This window comes from Lissotriton helveticus, chromosome 7, assembly GCF_964261635.1.
Source record: "Lissotriton helveticus chromosome 7, aLisHel1.1, whole genome shotgun sequence".
Lineage (NCBI taxonomy): Eukaryota > Metazoa > Chordata > Amphibia > Caudata > Salamandridae > Lissotriton > Lissotriton helveticus.
Genome location: NC_136068.1, coordinates 1,361,367,932 through 1,361,387,327, shown reverse-complemented (window position 1 = coordinate 1,361,387,327; position 19,396 = coordinate 1,361,367,932). Strand labels below are relative to the sequence as shown.

Here is a 19,396-nt window from a genome sequence, read left to right as displayed (position 1 = left end):
GCTGGAGAAGATCTGGCTCCGCGAACAAACACCGGACAGCCACCCAGCCCACAAGAACGCCACTCGCAGACACATCACCTCATCAGATCCGCCAAAAGGGCCTCCTTCAAAGACCACCGAGACAACAACGCGCACAACAGCAAAGAGCTCTTCAACACCGTGAAGGAACTCTCCAACCCCAGCTCCAACACCAACGACGTCCCACCCTTGCAAGACCTGTGAGACTCGCTGGCCACCTTCTTCTACCGCAAGATCGCAGATATCCACGACAGCTTCAACGCCACGACCGCCCAGACAACCACTGAGACCTTAGCCCCCACGACCACTGTTGGAAAGGCGACCCCAGGGGAGACAGAAGGTGTCTGACTGTTCGCCCCGACACCCACCTCTCTTTTTGGAACAGGCCGAGCGCCGTAGGGAGGCCTCCTTGGCGAGGCTTCTCTCCTACAATCGTAACAGCAGAGCAATCACACTACTTACAGATAGACGTCACACAGGAAGGATATTCACAAGAATCTTTATATAAGTAATCAAAGCAAGGTCTTGGCAGGATAGCGGGCAAGGATCGAGGGATCCATAAAGTCGTGGTCTCGGGGAAAGGGGGTAGCGGGACAGTCTTGGCACCCACTGGTGCGTGGATAGTTCAAGGGGTCAGGCCGCGACAGCGTCAGCAGGGCCTCGAAGGTGGTTCAGCTTGGTCAGGCCGCGACAGCGTCAGCAGGGCCTTGAAGATAGTTCAGCTTGGTCAGGCCGCGACAGCGTCAGCAGGGCCTCGAAGGTAGTTCAGCTTGGTCAGGCCGCGACAGCGTCAGCAGGGCCTCGAAGGTAGTTCAACTTGGTCAGGCCGCGACAGCGTCAGCAGGGCCTCGAAGGTAGTTCAACTTGGTCAGGCCGCGACAGCGTCAGCAGGGCCTCGAAGGTGGTTCAGTTTGGTCAGGCCGCGACAGCGTCAGCAGGGCCTCGAAGGTTCCAGGTGCAAGAGTTCGATCAGGATCAGCCGCTACGAGGTCAGCAGGGCTTCGACTCCAGATACAACTGCCGTCCTAATCCAGGGCTGGCCCAGATATAGGACTGGAGGGCTTTGATGTCCGGACCCTCGCGCCTGGGGGTCAGAGGGGCCGGGATGAAGGTGTCCAGACACCCAGCAGGGGGGTGGAGCCAGCGCCCAGGGAGGCTGGAGGGCGATTGATACCAGGCGTCCGGGGGCGGCTGGAGGCCCATCGAAACTCTCCTCCTCCGGGATCTTGTCGAGTGGCCACTTTACCACCCAGGAGGATCTTGGTGCCTCAATGTCGGGGTTTTGCTGGGGCCGGGGCCCGGGATGGCTGCGGCCACGTGTTCGGGTCGTGATGGCCCCGAGATGGAGCCGGCCGGAAAGGGTGGCCTGGTCAGGTTGCCAGGCTGGCAGCGTTGGTGAGCAGGTTCCGCCGGGGTACCCGGGAGGGGTTGTAGGTGGCCGGGGAGGCTGCTCTCGCCGATGGTTCGTGAATGTGCGTGTCAGGGGGGTCGATAGTAGGTAAACGGAGGGCCGATGTCGTCCTGGGCCCTCCATGCGGAAGGGGTCGGACCACGCCACGAGGCCGTGTCCAACAACCACCATCCGCACCAACCGCCTGCTCCCCTGGACCAACATAAACGACGACGACACTATCAAGATCATGAACACCATCCACTCCGGATCTCCGTCAGACCATCCGTCCACACCACATCTACAACACAGCCAGCACAGCCATCGCACCCCATCTCCGTAAAGTCATCAACACCTCCTTCGAGACAGCAACCTTCCCGGAGAGCTGGAAGCACGCCGAGATCAACACCTTACTCAAGAAACCCAAGGCGGACCTCAAGAACTCCCGACAAAGGTCATCGGGAAGACTGTCAACAAACAACTGACCCGCTACCTCGAGGAGAACAACATCCTGGACCCTTCCCAGTCCGGGTTCCATAGCAACCACAGTACCGAGACTACCCTCATCGCCGTCACCGATAACATCAAGTCCCTGCTGGACAATGGAGAAACGGTGGCCTTATCCTCCTGGACCTGTCAGCCGCCTTCGACACGGTCTGCCACCACACACTACGAACAGGCCTCCACAAAGCCGGGATCCAAAAGAAGGCCCTGGACTAGACAACCTCCTTCCTCTCCGGCAGAACACAGAGCGTCCGCCTCCCCCCCCCCCCTTCCGCTCCAAAGCCACCAAGATCATCTGCGGGGTACCCCAGGGCTCATCCCTCAGCCCAACTCTGTTTAACATCTACATGGCACCGCTCGCCCACGTCGCCCGTCGGCACGACCTCAACATTATCTCCTACGCCAATGACACCCAGCTGATCCTCCTCCCTCACCAAGGACCCCCACACCGCCAAAACCAACCTTCACGAAGGAATGAAGGCCGTCACTGAATGGATGAGGAACAGCCGACTGAAGCTGAACTCGGACGAGATGGAGGTCCTCATCCTCGGATCCACCCCTTCGGCCTGGGATGACTCCTGGTGGCCGACGGCACTGGGAACCGCCCCAACAACCACCGACCACTCACGCAACCTAGAGGTCATCCACGACTCCACCCTCTCCATGACTTAAGAGGTCAACGCCACCTCCTCGTCCTGGTTCAACACCCTCTGCATGCACTGCAGGATCTACAAGTGGATCCCCACTGAAATGAGAAGAACAATCACCCAGGCCCTAGTCAGCAGCAGGTTGTACTACGGAAACGCCCTCTACGCAGGAGCCTCGACCAAACTCCTGAAATGGCTTCAACGCATCCAGAATGCCTCTGCAAGCCTGATCCTCGACATCCCTCGCCACAGCCACATCACACCCCACCTGAGAGACCTGCACTGGCTCCTGGTCAACAAGAGGATAACCTTCAAACTCCTCACCCACGCACACAAGGCACTGCACAACACCGGACCAACGTACCTCAACGTATGACTCAGCTTCTACACCCCCACCCGCCAGCTCCGTTCTGCCGACCTCACCCTCGCAACAGTATCCAGCTTCCAAAGAGCGACCTCCGGCGGCAGATCGTTCTCCCACCTCGCCGCCAAGACATCCCCATCCACCTAGGGCAGACCCAAAACCTGCTGACCCTCAGAAAACTCCTCAAGACCTGGCTTTTCGAGCAGTAGCAGCATTCCCCTCCCCAGCGCCTTGAGACCCTCACGGGTGAGTAGTGTGCTTTACAAATTATATGGTTGATTGATTGATTGATTGATTGATTCTTAACAAAATCTACCTTTCTGCCTAATTTGGTGTAATTCCGACCAGTGGTTCAGGCTGCAGGTTCGACTTCGTGTCCTATGAGAGTTAACATTGTAAACACGTTTTTTTTTTTGCCCCACCCCCCTTTTCTTAGCCCCCGCTTGACAGGTCACCCCAAAACTTTCTATGCACAACAAGACTTACTATGACACCTTTAAAAAACAATTTTGTGAAGATTCGTCAACCAGAGCTAAAGATATAGGCAAGTCAAAAAACGCTTTTCCTATGGTAACAGGACCCTGACTATAACTACCTAATTATGACTGCCAGTAGGAAAAACTAAAAACACAGACACACACAAACACACCCTCTTGCCCTCCCTCCCTCCCTTCCTTCCTTCCTTCCTTCCTTCCTTCCTTCCTTCCTTCCTTCCTTCCTGTCATCAGTAGGTAGTTATAGTAAGAACCTAGTTTCCTGGGAAAAGTGTTTTTTGATTTGCCAATATCTTTGGTGTAGTTTGACGAATCTTCGCGAAATCTTTACAACTAATGGGGTGGTCAGGTCAGCTACTGTGTGGAAAGTTTTTCTGGGTTATTCGCCAAGCAGGGGCAGAGAAAAAGGGGGGGTCCCAATACACGTTTTCTCCATGTTCATTTCCGTAGGAAACTTTAGACACAGCTACAACCCGAACTGCTGAACGGAATTAGACCAAATTTGGCAAAAAGGTAGCTCTTGCTGTAAATGGCCTTGGGGACCGCAACTCCCGATGGCCGGCTCCAGCAATGTCCAGGAGTGTCAACCCCTGGGACATTGCAGTTGGCTATAGGATGGCGGGATCGCTTTGCTTTCACTTGTTCAAAGCGAGCACACTTTGCTTTTTACCTTCCGGCAGCTGCATGTCAGCAGCTCCCTGGGGGTAAAAAGACATGCAACCGCGGGGGGCCTCAGGCTCACTCACGGTCCCAAACCAGCCTGTCATGCCCCGGGCTGGGTATCCTGGGATGGGGTCCTCTGGCTGAATTTGGGCTGGGGAGGAGAGACCCCTCCTTAAAAAATAAAAATAAAAACAACGAAATGGCCTGGCCCGGGGTTAGGATGGGGCCACTTGGGCCGAAATTGGACTGGGGAGTGGGACCGCACAGCCCCCCTCACCTTTTGTAATTTGAAAACAAAAGAAATGCCTTGCCCCGGAGGATTGGGTCCCCGTGGCCAGGAGGGGAGACACGTGGCCCCTCTCCTTTTTTTATTTGAAAATAAGAAAATAAAAAAGGGTCAGGCCCCGGGGGATGGGGTCCCTGGGGCCCAAAAGCATCAAGGGAAGAGGGCCATACAGCCTCCCTTCCTAAAATTAAAAAAAAGTTGAAAGCGGGCAACTCGCGAGAGGCACCACCCCTCTTCTTTTGATACTCTGCAGACTCACCTCATGGCGCGCTCTTGGTTGGGGGATGAAGTCCTCATCACTCTTGAGGGTCCTTAGGGGCCAACTAGCCCACCTGTTACCTCCAGTAAGCCCCTCATAGTTGGATGGCTGAGAGGTGCTCAGAGGTCATGCTCCTTTTTCCACCACTCTGCAAACGCACCTGTCAGTGCATTACTGGTGGGGCTATGTGGTCCCTTTATGTCCTGAGGGCCTTAGGACTTAAGTGGACTGAATCCCCGATGCAGAAGTGCACCAGGAGGTGCGTTTGCAGGGTAGTGAACAAAGGGGGCATGGCCTCTGACCTCCTCTCGGCAATCCAACTGTCCCTGGACACTGGACTTGTCTCTCCCTCAGGTCGTGCCACTGAGAAGAGTGCCTCTTTTGCGATGGTCATAAGGTGGGCTGCATGGGTCCTTGACTTGTAGCTTCTTACAATGGAGGTCAAAACTAATGTCTTGACGGAGGTTCTTCTGCCTGACCAGATACCTACTGAACCTTTACTACCATTAAATGAGGCCTTAACTGTTGCCGTCCTATGAAAATGACCAACACTAGCTGATCCAGACTTTTTGACTCAAAACCGTACGCTTAAGAGTCTGGGGCTCAGGCATCCACCAGCGGAGTCAACACTAACGCCTTTACTACAACTCCTCCTGACCTTGCGTCTGAGCTCATGGAGACTTTTGGTGAGTGCACGTTTATTTTGGCTAGCCTTGCTTTGCACTCTGCCTTCTAGACTGCTGCAATCATGCCTTTTGGGATGCAGCTAGTCAAATCCTGCAGGCAGTTTGAAGGGACCTACAGACGTCTTTATTCCAAACCATACAAGATGGCCAAGATTCAGCAAAATTTGTTACACAATCTGGCCTCTACACAGCTGCCACCTTGGATGGTGCAGTGAGTACGAGTTTGGTGTTTCTAGACATTCCCTTTTTATGATGTCTATGGGCTATTCTGGGGATGTCCAGGCATCTTTGAAGGATATACCATTTTATGACTCTCACCATTTTTGTGAAAAAGGGGACTCTGTCATGGAACACTTTAAGGAGAGTCGTTCCATTGCTCATTGTCTGGGGCTGTCAGCCCCTATTGGACTATTTCCTTAGCATTTTCTTCGCTATTTTGGCTGCTCTAGAAGTTTTCAATACTGCCAACACCATCTTCCACTGCCAGTACAACAGTCTGCTCAGATGTTTCATGGCCAAGGACTTGGCACCCAGAGAGGCAACTCTCTTGGTATACAGCTTAGTACCCCTCTCTTTCTGGCAACTATTACTGCAAAACGACTTTATGATGCCCTTTGTAACCCACATCTACCCTGTAAGAGGCAAGTTCAGACATTTCCTCACAGGGTGGCAAGACCTAACTTCAGACAGCTGGGTCCTCCAACCTCTCAAGTGAGGAAACGCCCTCCCGTTTCTTTCTGCTCCACCTCACTTGCCACTCCGTCATCCCAGCTGACGGAGAAACACCTGTTCATTTTGCAGCAGGAAGTGCTGGCCATTTTGGCTTAAGGAGCCTTAGAAAGGGTCCGGCCTTGGAGGTAGGAACTGGGTGTTACTCCTGCTACTTCCTTGTACCGAATGCCAGAGGCGCTCATCCGATTTTGGCTCTCTGCCCGCTCATACCTTCCTGTAGAAGCATACATTCAAGTTGCTCACACTGGCCCGGCCTTTTCTGCCCTGTATCCGGGATACTGGATAGTAGTATTGGACCTACATGTGGCATATTTCCACGTTTCTGTCCTACAGGCCCACAGACATTACCTGCAGTTCACAGTCTATCAGGAGCATTTCCAGTTTACGACGCTCCCCTGTGTCCTTCCCAGTGCCCCTCTGGTGTTCACGAAAATGCATGGTGGTGGTTGCAGGGCATCTTCAGAGGGTGGGTGCACTAGTCTTCCTGTACCTCGGAAACTGGCAAGCTCACCCCAGGCAGGTGTTTACCAGCTTGAGATGACTGCGTACCTCCTAACATAATTGGGTTTCACAGTCAATGTTCCAAAGTCACACTTGATTCCTTCACAGACTCTCACGTTCATCAAAGCTATCCTGGAAATGGTGCACTTTCATGCCTTATCCCTGCCTCTCCAAACCCCCTCCCTGACAGCAAACTCTCAAGGACATTCAGGCTATGATCCCAATGTTTCAGCTCATGTCTTAGATCTCGGGAAGGAAGGCATTGAGGCTGCTGAGATTTGTGGCCTCCAGCATCCTACTTGTCTGACTTGCCAGATTGCACATGGCAGGCTATACAGTGGGGACTTAAGTTCCAGTGTGGGCTCAGCACCAGGGGGAACCTATTGTACTTCATCCAGGTTTTGGAGGAGATGACAAAAGTCCTGCAGTGGTTGTTGCTAGACTGCGATTGTGCCAGTGGCAGACCCCTTTCCTTACCATACCTAGAATTGACAGTGATAGTCGGCTGAGAAGGCTGTTTGAGAGATGTGGAGATCAAAAAACGATGATCTCCTGTGGAAACCCGCCTAGGGAGGCTAAAATAGTTACTCACAGACAACACCACTGCCATGTTGTACTGCAACAAGCAGGGCAGAGTGGAATCTTGGGTCTTGTGCCAATATGCTCTGTGCCTCTGGCAGTAGCTGACTTACCAAAGCACTTCTCTCTTAGTGAACCTTCTGGCGGCATCTATAACCACCAGGGTGTACGAACACAGTCCCCAACGTCTAGTAGCTCATGCATGGCAGTTACATCCAGAGATGTAGCAGGATATTTTTCAACAGTGGGGGGAACCCAGGCGGCTTGATCTTTTAGCTGTCCCAGAGAATGCAAATTGTCAGCATTTTTGCAAGCTAGAGTTCCCAAGAAGGCTTTCTCTCTGAGACACTTTACAGCTAGGGTGGTGTTTGGGACTCTTGTGAGCCTTTCTGCCTCTACCCGTCATAGCTCGAGTTCTGAAGATGATCATGACCGACAAGGCTCAAGTCATCCTGGTTGCTCCGGATTGGGCCGGGAGGGTGTGAGATCCAAAGCTCCTGGGCATTTGTTCTCCAATAAAGGTGCCGCTTTGGGAGGATTTACTATTGCAGCAACAGGTCAGGGTCCTGCATCTGGGTCTCCGCACTCAGCACCTGTGCGCATGGAGATTGAACAACAGCACCTATTCTTCTTCGATCTTCTTCCTGAAGTTGTTGATGTGATTCTGACAGCCGGGTGTCCGTCTACAAAATTAGTGTTCGCCTGATGCTGGAACAAATTTTTAGCTTGGTGCAACAACCATCAGGTTGACCTGGTACAGGCAAACCTGTCTGAAGTGTTATTTGTTTTGGTGTTGGCCCAGCGATATCTCACATAAGACAATGCTAATAACTATTTGTCAGCTCTATTAGCTTTTTTGAGGTTGCTGCTTCAGCCTTCTTCGTTTAAATCACCTGAGCTATCTGGAAGGCTTCTAGCACGAAAACACCAAGCTGTTTGTGATACTGCAGTGGGAGTTGAATTTGATTATCTCTTTTCTATTGTGTACCTCATTTGATCCAGAGCACAGTTGTCCACTACGTCCTTTGACCATAAACTCAGGTTTTCTGGTTTTAATCATGTCCGCTTGTCACATGAGTGAGCTGCAGGCCCTTTCGATCCAGCCCCCATATACAACATTCTTCCCAGACAAGCTTATGCTGAGAACTCGAGCTGCATTCCTACAGAAGGTAGTAACACCTTTCCACATTGGGCAGGCTATCACTTTTCCGTCTTTCTTTGACCCTCCTCGCCCCTTGCAAGAGGAGGAGAAACAACATACTTTGGACCTCAAGAGAGCCTTGTTTCTACATTGAATGTATCAAAGACCTTTGGTTGGCCAATCAACTTTTGTAGGCTTCTTGGGATCAAAGAAGTATGAGGCACGGCAGAAAGAACCATCTCTAGGTGGATAGTCCTAATCTGCTACATGCTAGCTAACAAGCAACCTTGTGAAAGATTGAGGGTTTATTCCACTTGAACCAAGGCTGCTACTACTGCACTGGCATGCGGAATGCCTCTTCTGGATATCTGCCTCACTGCTATGTAGGCATCAGTTCACACTTTCCTGAACAACTATTGCCTTCACAGCCAGGTCCATCGTTATGGGCATTTTGCCCATTTGGTCTTGCAGGACTTTTTGGTTTACACCATTCCACAGACCTACCTCCGGCTAGGTAGTACTTTGTTATCTATTCATAGGGTGAGGAATAGATGGTTAGAAGTATCAATCAGAATCTTCATATCAGGGGGACGTGGCTTGGGAGCCAGCAATGGCAGACTTTCTTTGAAAGAGTTCTGTCTCTCCATGTACCTTCCACGACCTCAGCTGCCGATCTCTGGGGCATTTTAGCCTGGGTCTATTCCTTATCGGTGGCGATATCACAGCACCGCCTGGGACACCCTGAGAATTGGTACCGGAGCAGAGTGGCCCACCGTCTGAAGTGTAGGGAGGTGCAGCATGACTTCCACAAGAGCGAACAGGCCTCAGTCACCCCGAGGCGTGCCTCTGATGCCCTATCTTGTTGGCCCGGACTCAGGAGGAGCGCCACCGCCTCCTCCTCATTGGCACCCCGCATCTAGGAGCTGGGCAGGCCCCTGAGGATCGCGGCTTGAGCCTTGGGCCTGGTCAGTCACCTAGGACCATGCTACGGGACGTGGGGCCTTCCTTCACGTTTTCATCCAGCTTGGTCCTGGTTGACACTTGTGTGAAGCCACTGCCCTGCGTGGCTGCTATGGGTTCGGGGCGAGTGGGGCCCGCCTATGGTGGACCCCACAACACATGCTGGCTCTGGTCGTAGCCCAGCTTCTCGTGGCAGTGACGTGACTATTGTCACGCGGCGGGTGACAGAGCCTGTGGACTGTTTGCCTATGACATCGGCCTACAATGATTACACCCTCAGACATTCTTCCCGAAATAACAGATGCTTGCCTGCTTGTCCTGGTGCTGTTCAGGGTGCTCTTGTGCCTCAGTGCCACCTGCGCTATTGGATTTCCCTGCCCCGCTCGATGCCCATAAGGCGTGATTTCACCTGCTGGGACTTAACTTGGGGGCATCATCGAGCCACATGGCGCCTACTGACTTACCCTTGTTGTGACCACCTTGTGGGAGGATGGCTCCGACGGGAGTTGTGGGGAGCTCTTTGAAACCGTTGGGTACACCCATAAAGAGGCGAGACCAGAGCCTGGCTTCGGTCCCTTGCGGCAGGTTGGTGTCTTGTGTGGCCAGAGATAACAAGAGGGCCCACAAGGCAGAGGGTGCTGCGCCAACTCTTGAATTGCTTTCCACTGAACCCTACTGGAAAGGGAACCAGCCTGTTTACACAAAGTGGGTTTGCCACTCTTTACCCCTTGAATTCTGGACACCTACTCCCTTTACCCAATGCCGACCCTTACCATGGCGCGAGTCAAACCTTCAAAATCCATGGAGCAACAGAAGACAGGCATGCACACGAAGCAGATGGCATTGTCTGACATGGCTGACACTGTGGGTGTAGGGGACAAGCAATCAGAGGGGTTCCAAACGACCTCCATCCGCCAAGCGATTCAGTATCTCAAAGAAACCATGGAAGGTAAAATGGGGGAACTGAAAGTGGACCTATACTTGATTGGACAAGACCTGCCGAACGCTGTGGACAGAGTTTGGGAGGTAGAGAGCAGAGTTTCTGAAACTGAAGACACTTTTAATTCACACGCGTCCCGCATCGCATCCCTGCAAGGCATGGTCGTTCAGCTGAAGGCTTGATTGGATGATGCTAAGGGATGATCTCGGGGCAATAAGCTCATTGTGGGCATCCGTAGTAGGCCACACCGACTTCATTCATCTCTGATTGACTCAAGGTTTGGTAGTGACCTCGGAGGTGTCCGACTGTTTCATAATGGAGGGAGCGCACAGAGCCCTAATCGTGAAGCCTCCTGTGGGATCCCCGCCTCGCCCTTTCAAGCTCGAGTTCTTAATTATGCTGATCGGGATACCATCCTTCGGGTGGCATGCAGGATTCTGCCTCTTATGTTTCCGTCTTCCTCAGTGATTATTTTTTTCAGAATATACGATATAGGTCCAACATACATGCTTCTTATTCCGGCCCACTTGAAAGTCATCTTCCAGGACAAGACCTTGGTTATTGATACCCCAGAGGAGGCCTGGGTCTGGGCGGAGGAGTGGCCCAACCTGCACAGTGGGGGCTCACTTTAGGCGCCAGGGAGAGGGTGCAGTAGTGGGGGAGGAGACAGAGGCCCTCTGGTAGAATGACACAAGGCTCCACAATGCAGAACTCACAGATGAGAGCACAGGGCTGGCTCTCCATCTGCAGAGGTCTCCAGCAGAACAAGTGACCTCGGAGGTGCCATGGAGCTTTCGCGGGAGATTGCGGACCCTATCTCACTGCTACCCTCCCAGGAACCTCCGGCTCGATTAGTCCTAATTTGACCATGGCGGGTTGTAGCACATTTTTCAGGAAAGGAGTGGAGGGGTTCGGGGATGGCTGGCAAGCCAAGCTTCGAGCAGTGTTAAATGGTTTTATGTTTGTTGGGGTTGGCAGAGAGAGGGGTTGGCAGAGAGAGGGGTCGGCCGGCTTGGGAGAGGGGTTGCACAGCAGTGGAGACACATATCTCAGTTTAGCCCAGCTGGCCTAGTTGCATCACAACAGTACTTCTAGTTGGCAAAGGATGGGGTGGGAGCTGGGGAGAAGGGTGGGGTTTCTTTGTTTTGACACGGTGCTGGTACACTTTATCATATTCACTCCACTGCCACATGGACGCCACATACCCAGAACACGAACATCATCACTTGAGCTTTTACTAAATTAGACGAATGAGTGTTTGTTTCACAAACACACACCGTACTGGGGGAGCTTAGTGTCCTCTCATGAAAGTTAATTTCCTTCTGGACAAGCTTACGGGAGGGGCAGTTCTGAAGGTGGCACACAAAACTTAATCCCGACATATTCATTCTCCAGGAGACACGTCTTATGGGCAACCATTGTCCCCTGCACGCAGAGGGTTCTCAAAGGTGTTCCACTCTGGGTTCCACCATGGTTCGAGGAGGGGGAATGGGGTGGAGGGGGCGATCCTGATCCATTGACACATCCCCCTTGGTGGTTTCCAGGGTGTGGCATGATACTAAGGGATGCTATGTGGCGGTGATTGGAACTCTACAGGGGTCTCTGATTTCCCTCGTTTCAGTCTATGTTCCCCAGCCCCTTACATCTGAGTTTATGGGGACATTGAATCACCTCTTTATGGCGGTCCCCACCACCCCGTAGTTCCTGGGTGGGGATGTCAATGGGGTTTATGATCCTGGTTTAGACCGCTCTTCCATTACAACCATGCTAGGGGCCGGTCCGACTCTCCTCTCCACCTTTATGCATAATATGTCCCTCATCAATGCGTGGCGGGCACACCACTCTGTGGAGCGCTGTTCTGTCTTCTACTCGAGTGTACACAAATCCTTTTCCAGCCTCAACTATTTCCTTCTTCCTAAATAGGAGGGGCACAGAGTTCTCACTGTCCGGATCTTAGTGAAGGGGTTGTCCGACCACACGCCAATGCTGCTTGCCCTCGCCTGGGTGTCTGGTCGTTCTGCTGCGGAGTGGCGCATGAGCTGCTGGTGCCTCTACAGTGAGGAGCTCCATGGGGCTCACTGCCATATCGGTCAGCGATTCCAACGGAAAAATTGCGGAATGTGGATTCCCTGGGGCTTCTTTAGGAGGCCCTTAAGGTCGCCTCAGGAGAAAATTGGCTACAATAAGTGGCAGCGGAGGTGAGGACAACAAACGGGTACAGAGCTGGAGTCCCACGTCCTCAAACTTAAGTAGCGCTATATACCTACTGCGGAAGACTCAATCCTGCGAGACTCTCTGCATACCCAGACACCTTTAAGGCAGGAACACATTCAGGAGGCCCATGAGGTGTGGTTGGCTATGCACAGTTGAATTTATAAACCATGGAGGGACAAAGCAAGCAAAACACTGCACTGGCTGTGTATTCCCCATGCCTCAGGTGATCCTATAGCTTACATTGACACAGATGAGGGCTCGCATATATCTGGCAGCGTGGCCATCGTGGGAGTCTTAGCCTTGTATTACTAACTTCTCTACTGTCCTAACCCAATCTACCCGTTCACAAGGCTTTGCTAATGGTATTCTTCCAGAAGGCGCTCGACCCGGTGGACTGGACTACCTGTTTGCTATACAGACTCGTCTTCACTTTCAGCCCAAATTCGTCAGCTATGGTTGGCTCTTATACACAATACTCCATGCACGTTGTGCGTTGGCAGTGCTGTGTCCGATTAGTTCAACGTAGCGAGGGGCACCCTCAGGGATACCCGCTCTCCTTCCTGCTTTTTGCCTGGGAGATAGTGCCCCTGATGGCCTGGGTGATGGTGGATTCTTGGTTTCATGGTTTCCAGTGGTCCCCAACGGTCAGCGACAGAATTTTCTTCATTGTAGCTGATGTCGTATTATTTCTAGATGACCCCGCTGAAACGGCCCTTGAGCCCTGCCAATACTACACATCTTTGGGACATACTCCAGTCTTCGCATGAGCTGCGCCAAGTCCTCTATTTACCCTATTGGTCAGAGCCCGATGGTCATGTCCTAGGCACCGGAGTTTTGTGGGTGCTCTCATCAGTATTCAATTACCCGGGGGTGTTCATCACTGAGGACAAAGCCCTGCTCTACAAGGCCAATATTTAATCTCAACTGGTAGGTTGGCAAAGGACATGCAATTCTGGTTCTCCTTCCCACTGTCCCAGCTTGGATGTTGGCCCATTTTCAAAATGGTCTCCCTCTGATGACTTTTATGCCAGCTTCAAAATTACCCCTTCACAGTGGGGTGGGGCCGGACATATACGAGATCTCCCATGAGGTGGATCTGTTCCATAGATTGCCCTTGAGAAGTGTTGAAGGCCTACCTTCGAGGGCGGCATAGCCGCTAAGGATCTGCTGTTATATTATAGAGCAGCTCATCTTTTGGTGCTTAACAACTGGTGGTTTGACAGGTTTAGAGACTCGGCCTGTACATTGGAGGGGTGGGTTCCATCGGAACCAGAGGACGGTTACCCAGACCCTCGTCACCAGCAGGCTGGACTACAGCTGCGCCCTCTAAGCGGGAACCACGGCTAAACTCCAGAAGAGACTTCAACGCATACAGAACGTCTCCGCACGGCTCATTCTCGACATCCACAGCCACATCACTGCCCACCTGAGTGACCTGCACTGGCTCCCCGTCAACAAAAGGATCACCTTCAGGCTCCTCACCCACGCTTACAAAGCACTCCACGACGCCGTACCAGCATACCTCAACAAACGACTCACCTTTTACACTCCCAACCACCAGCTTCGCTCCGCTGACCTTGCCCTCGCCACCGTTCCACACATCCACTGAGCGACCACCGGTGGCAGATCCTTCTCCCACCTCGCCGCCAAGACCTGGAACGCCCTCCCCATCCACCTTTGACAGACCCAGGACCTGCTGACCTTAAGGAGACTTCTCAAGACCTGTTTGTTCGAACAGTAGCAGCTCCCCTCGCGCCTTGAGACCCTCACGGGTGAGTAGTGCACTCTAAAAATGATTGATTGATTGGTTATAGGCCAGGATCGCCTCCCACATCTATTGTATGGTGGAGCAATACCACAATCCTTACCTGCTCCCACCTAAGTAGCACTGTCCGTTTGGACAGCCGCGGCAAAGGCAATGGGATGGGTGGACAGACTCACGTTGGAGACTCCGCTGTGGAGGTGGACCAGGCTTCCACACTTCGCGGCTTTGCCAGATGGTAACACTATCGGTATAAAAACCCTGGGAGACCTGCTCCTCAGCAGTTCTGTTAGGTCCTTTTATGAGTTGCAGGCAGAGCACCACATGCACCGGGCTCAGTTTTTTTGCTACCTCCAGCTCCGACACTTACTCACACCATACTAACCGACAAACGTGGTAATTTCAGAATATTCTCCTATAGTGGCGAAATTACTGCTTACAGACATTAAGGAACACAAACTGCCTTTCCACTATCAGTTGCTGCTGCACAGTCAGCCGGACACCATAGCCAAGGTAAGGGATGTGTGGCTCCAAGACCCGAGGCCATTGGATGACGAGGGCTGTAATGAGGTGGTGACTTCCCCAAGGGAGGTCGCGGTAGCCTCTCAGTTCCATCTGATACAGCTCAAATTATTACACCACATATACCTCTCAGGAACATGGCTGTTTAGAATGGGACTGGTGATGCACTGATCCCACCGGGGACCTGTTACACATATTCTGGTGCTGCCCAGCTTTATCACACTTCTGGAAGGGGGTGCTGGGAACCTTGGAGATGGTATTGGGCTGGCAGATCCTCAGACATCCGAAATTGATTCTCTTGCATATAGTGGATGATATAGGGGGTGACAGATATAAGAGGGCTCTGCTCCGGGTAGGTCTGCTGATAGCCAAACGGGACGTTGCAAAGGAATTGAAGGGCGCCGCGTCCTCCTCTCTCGACAGATGGGCAAAAGGTATGGACTATTGCATGGGTCTGGAATGCCCAGAAGACCAGGCTAGGGGGTGCCCACAAAAACATTACAACATTTGGAAGGTTTGGACCGTGCACCGTGGGATTCACCTCAAGCCATGTCTATCTCTGCTGTGGTCCGTAGTGGACAAGATATTCACCCTCGAAGCCACGTCCTGTTGCCTTTCTGGAGAGGGAGGTGCTTGATGTTTCATGCTTAAATTCCTGCAGTAGCGTGCCTTCATCTGTGGCATTGTATTGCGATTGCAAAGATTCCGTTTTATTGTACTGACGGTTCTTTACCAAGCCTCGGTGTGTTAAAAGGTCAAAAACTCATAAAACGTTTTCTAAAAAAAGAATCTACACTTTAGGGCCATTCTAAATAGCAAAAGTCAGAATTTGTTTTCTGATTCTTACCAAAATATGTTCCACCCTCCTGGAACATGTCCTACAAAGACTGGCGGCCTATCATGATATTTGATTTGTATGTAAGAAGCTCTCTATCAGTTAACTCTATAGACAAATAAATGATCTCAGTGCCTGCAAAGCAAAATCATTTGAGAAAAGATCTTAGGGATTATACATGCGAGTCTGAAACCTTTTACTATACCTAAAGATCACTTGCAGCACTTTCTTAATCTGTTTGACTTCTATATCACAGCTACCGAGCTAAGAAAGTGTGTGTTTTCCGAGATATCAATTACCAGGAGCATATAAGATCCATATGTTTGCCACATGCCCTGTTTTAAAATATTTCTAGGGCAATGTGTTAGCTAAAAGCTTAATTGCTGCAGGTGACAACATCAAATATGACTGGGCTTAGTAAGCACAAGCACAATTTATTTGTCTTTTTACCCATATTAGTAGCACAGTTCCATATTGCACGCAATTGGAAGAGCATTGTCCAGCTATAAATCTCGCAATGGCCTCATTAAGTTCTTGATATATACAACTGTGAATAGAAATAAACTGGAATAACCCTGATAAAAGATATATTAATGTATTGGGGATATTCACGTCAAACAATTTTGTTGAATTAACATAGCCAGCCCTCCTAATGTAAATATTAACAGATAATATGAATATTTCTGTTTGTACCTCCAAGTTGGATTTATATACTGACGAGCCTTTTCTTTATTGTACGTTGATGATCCTGTCAATAAAAAAAGAATCCATCAGAAGAACAAGTTGTTTACCTTCCGTAACACACTTTTTGGTGGATACTTTATTTAACCGCAGGTTCCTCACTGACCCTCCCGCCTCCCTGTTCTGTTGAATGGACTATTTTTCCCACCTCAAAAGGTTTAATACTAGAGATCTTCACACAGGTCAAGCCAATTTGCTTCTGGGCTCTGCAGTGTTAGGGTGGGGAAAAGCCGTAGAAAAAAAGGGACCTCAGTGTGCATGGGAGACACTTATATGCGGCCCACTTGCAACTTCTGGAGCAGATCGATGTTGGTAGGGAGCTGCACAACTCCACCTACTGATGTGCTGGAATACTGCTTTTCAGTTTTCAGATCCAGTCTGCCAGCTGGGGAATATTCACAAAGTGAGTAATTTAAAAGTATATGAAGTATCCACCTGAAGGAGTGTTACCAAATGTAAGTAACTTGTTCTTTATTTATTTAAAGGTTTTGTAGCGCCCATACATCACCATGTCTCCCCTTTGCTGCCCTAGGTCCCATACCTGCCAACTTGGTCATATTAGATGGATGTACCCCTTTTTCACTCATTTTTACTCGCCTGACAAAGAAAATGCCTCTAAAGATTTCAGTGGGAGTCACTTTCTTTTCAAACTCTTCAAAAACTGTTAATTCTCCATTCGCCATAGTGGGATTAAACTTCTGACATCACCCTCATTGAAGAGTCAAAAGGTTGACAGGTATGTGTGCTATAATATGTTGTTACTCAAGAAGTAGGGGTTTGCTGGCTGAATAACCTGTAATTTTTCCATGGTCCGAGTTGGAGCCTTGTGCTGTTCTGTTTTTCTTATATATAGAATGCCACCACTGTAAATAAAGTGCGTGTCATGAATTCTTCTAATTGGAAGTGAGCCATCTAAGGGCAGTCATCACCAGTCGATCTGGGAATCTTAATGTACTGCATACGAAGCTTCTGCACGCACAACAGCACGCCAGGGATGTTCTGTGTCACTACAAGTATATTCTGGGTCATGACTTCTTCCACAAGGAGAATTTATCAGGCAACCTCATAAAATTGCGGTTATAATCTTTGGTTCTAATTTGAGCTGTCCAGCAGTTCCTCTTAGTTTGAAGATCATTGTTTGTCCTTCACTGAGATGTTCCCCGTTAAAAAATAAAGTGCGAAGAAGTGCTGACTGCCATAGAGACTTTGATGAGGCTTTTATTTGATTTATATCCTAAAATCATTTTTCAGTATGAATTTTAATGTAGTTAGTTGTAGGGTCTCCACCTTTGGGTCACCATTTATGTCTCATTTACTTTATTTCAAATATATATTTATTTAATGAAATAGCGCCTTGCATACACTTCTGTTTAATGCATCAGATGAGATGATGGATGGATCCAGTAGGACCTGGGAGTCCTCAACCTTTTTGTGGGTGATCCAGAGCCTATGCATTCTTCCTTTAATTGGAAACTGTCTGAAGATGAAAAGGTTTGATTTATAAGGTGACACTGTATTTATGATCCCTAATGTGTTTTCAGAACAAGATGCAGGTTTGGATGCTCTCTCTGCTATCTTGAGCCGACAGAAGCAAATGGGCCACGACATTGGAAATGAGTTGGAGGAGCAAAATGGTAAGTGGCATCCTTAACTTATGGCAGAGATTTAATGAATCTAAAATGTTTGTCTTCCTCAATCCCTGTCAGTGCAGAAGATGCAGCGTACTTACTATCAAGTCAGTCGTGCACTCTTGCGAATTAAAACAGGGAAGACGGTATATGTAGAACATTTAAATTAAGCTGGCATTGTTGTGATTTTCCATGTTTGTTTCTGATAGCTCATCAAAGGTCCATATTTTTAAACCATTCATTTATTGATTTTGAACTGTTCTATCTATTAAAATTAGATACAAAAATTAAACGGAAACAAGTTCTAACATTGTTATGAATACTACGTGTATATGCAGATTGCACCAAAGACACAATATCAATTTTAAGAAAGTAAACGTTAACCATGAAATCACCGTTCTACTGATTGTTTTGTATGTATAGCTGCCCAAATGTTTGTCAGTTATTAATAGTTCTTCATTGACTATAAGCAATTTGCCTGTACATTTATTCGTTTTTATTTCTCAAGCACTAAAAAAGCCTGTAATGTTAACTGAGAACTTAACAGGTTGCTTGAAGGACAACTGTACAAAGCTTTTTCTCAGTAAACACTGCAAACTCGCTGGTTCTAGTGACCAGGCATTACCATATGCAGGCAAATGAACTCCGCCTAGGGGATTTGGCATGGTAATCATCGTAATTAGGTGACTTGTGGAACACGTAGATCCAATTGATGTTCAGTTAATGTAGCCGATACCAGTTTGAAATGTTATGACGTTTAATTGGGTATTATAGTATGCCACTCTCAAGAGGCTGGGAGGCAATGTAAAGCTGCCATGGATAAGTGCTTAGGTTGAATTATGCTTTTTCACTCTAAACAAAACAGATTTATTTTAATTCGTTTTTATTTATAAACATGAACACACATGAGATTGTATGTACATTTATATTGCATTGTGATTTCACATTATCGTACCTTACACTCATACAAGTACGCTTGTACAATAAGCATGAATTCACAAGTAATTAAAACCCATCAAGATAATATTTTTGACGGCCAGAACATATATCGCATCCGTGTGAGATATAATTCATAATGATGTCCCTTGAGTATAAATCGACAATCAAAAACTGCACTCACAAGGTTTTTCACACAAAGCATTGCTGCAAGGAAAAATACTACAATTGTAATATTAAAAAAAAAAGAAAAAGTTTGCGACTTGCCTTATAACGCAGACAGTTGCCAAAATACTGACCAACAAGGACCTGTGTAGAATAAATGCACCCCTTTGTCATTCAATCACTGTATATGGTGATTGATAGTCTTATGCATTCATCCTTGCAAGTTATTTGTTGAAGATTGCAAATTTCCGAGAAGAAATAAAGATGTAACCTTTCTGAATATCATCTTGAAGGCCTACAGTCAGTACGACAGCTGCGAATGTAATGCCCAGAATTAAATTAAGACTCTTTATTAGTTGTACCACGAGATCGCGAAAAAAAATATTTGAAGAAGCACAACACTTGCCAGCAGAAAACATTCTACAGGTA

The 19,396-nt window shown here is 49.3% G+C and overlaps 1 protein-coding gene across 1 annotated transcript in view; it reads left to right on the top strand.

Moving 5' to 3' along the window:
• STX8 (syntaxin 8) overlaps positions 1-19,396 on the top strand; it is a 1,335,619-nt gene that overhangs the window by 559,330 nt on the left and 756,893 nt on the right. Inside the window, exon 6 of the mRNA XM_078654681.1 lies at positions 17,780-17,872. Within this exon, the coding sequence (XP_078510807.1) occupies positions 17,780-17,872 (93 nt within the window). The remainder of the gene's footprint in view (positions 1-17,779; positions 17,873-19,396) is intronic.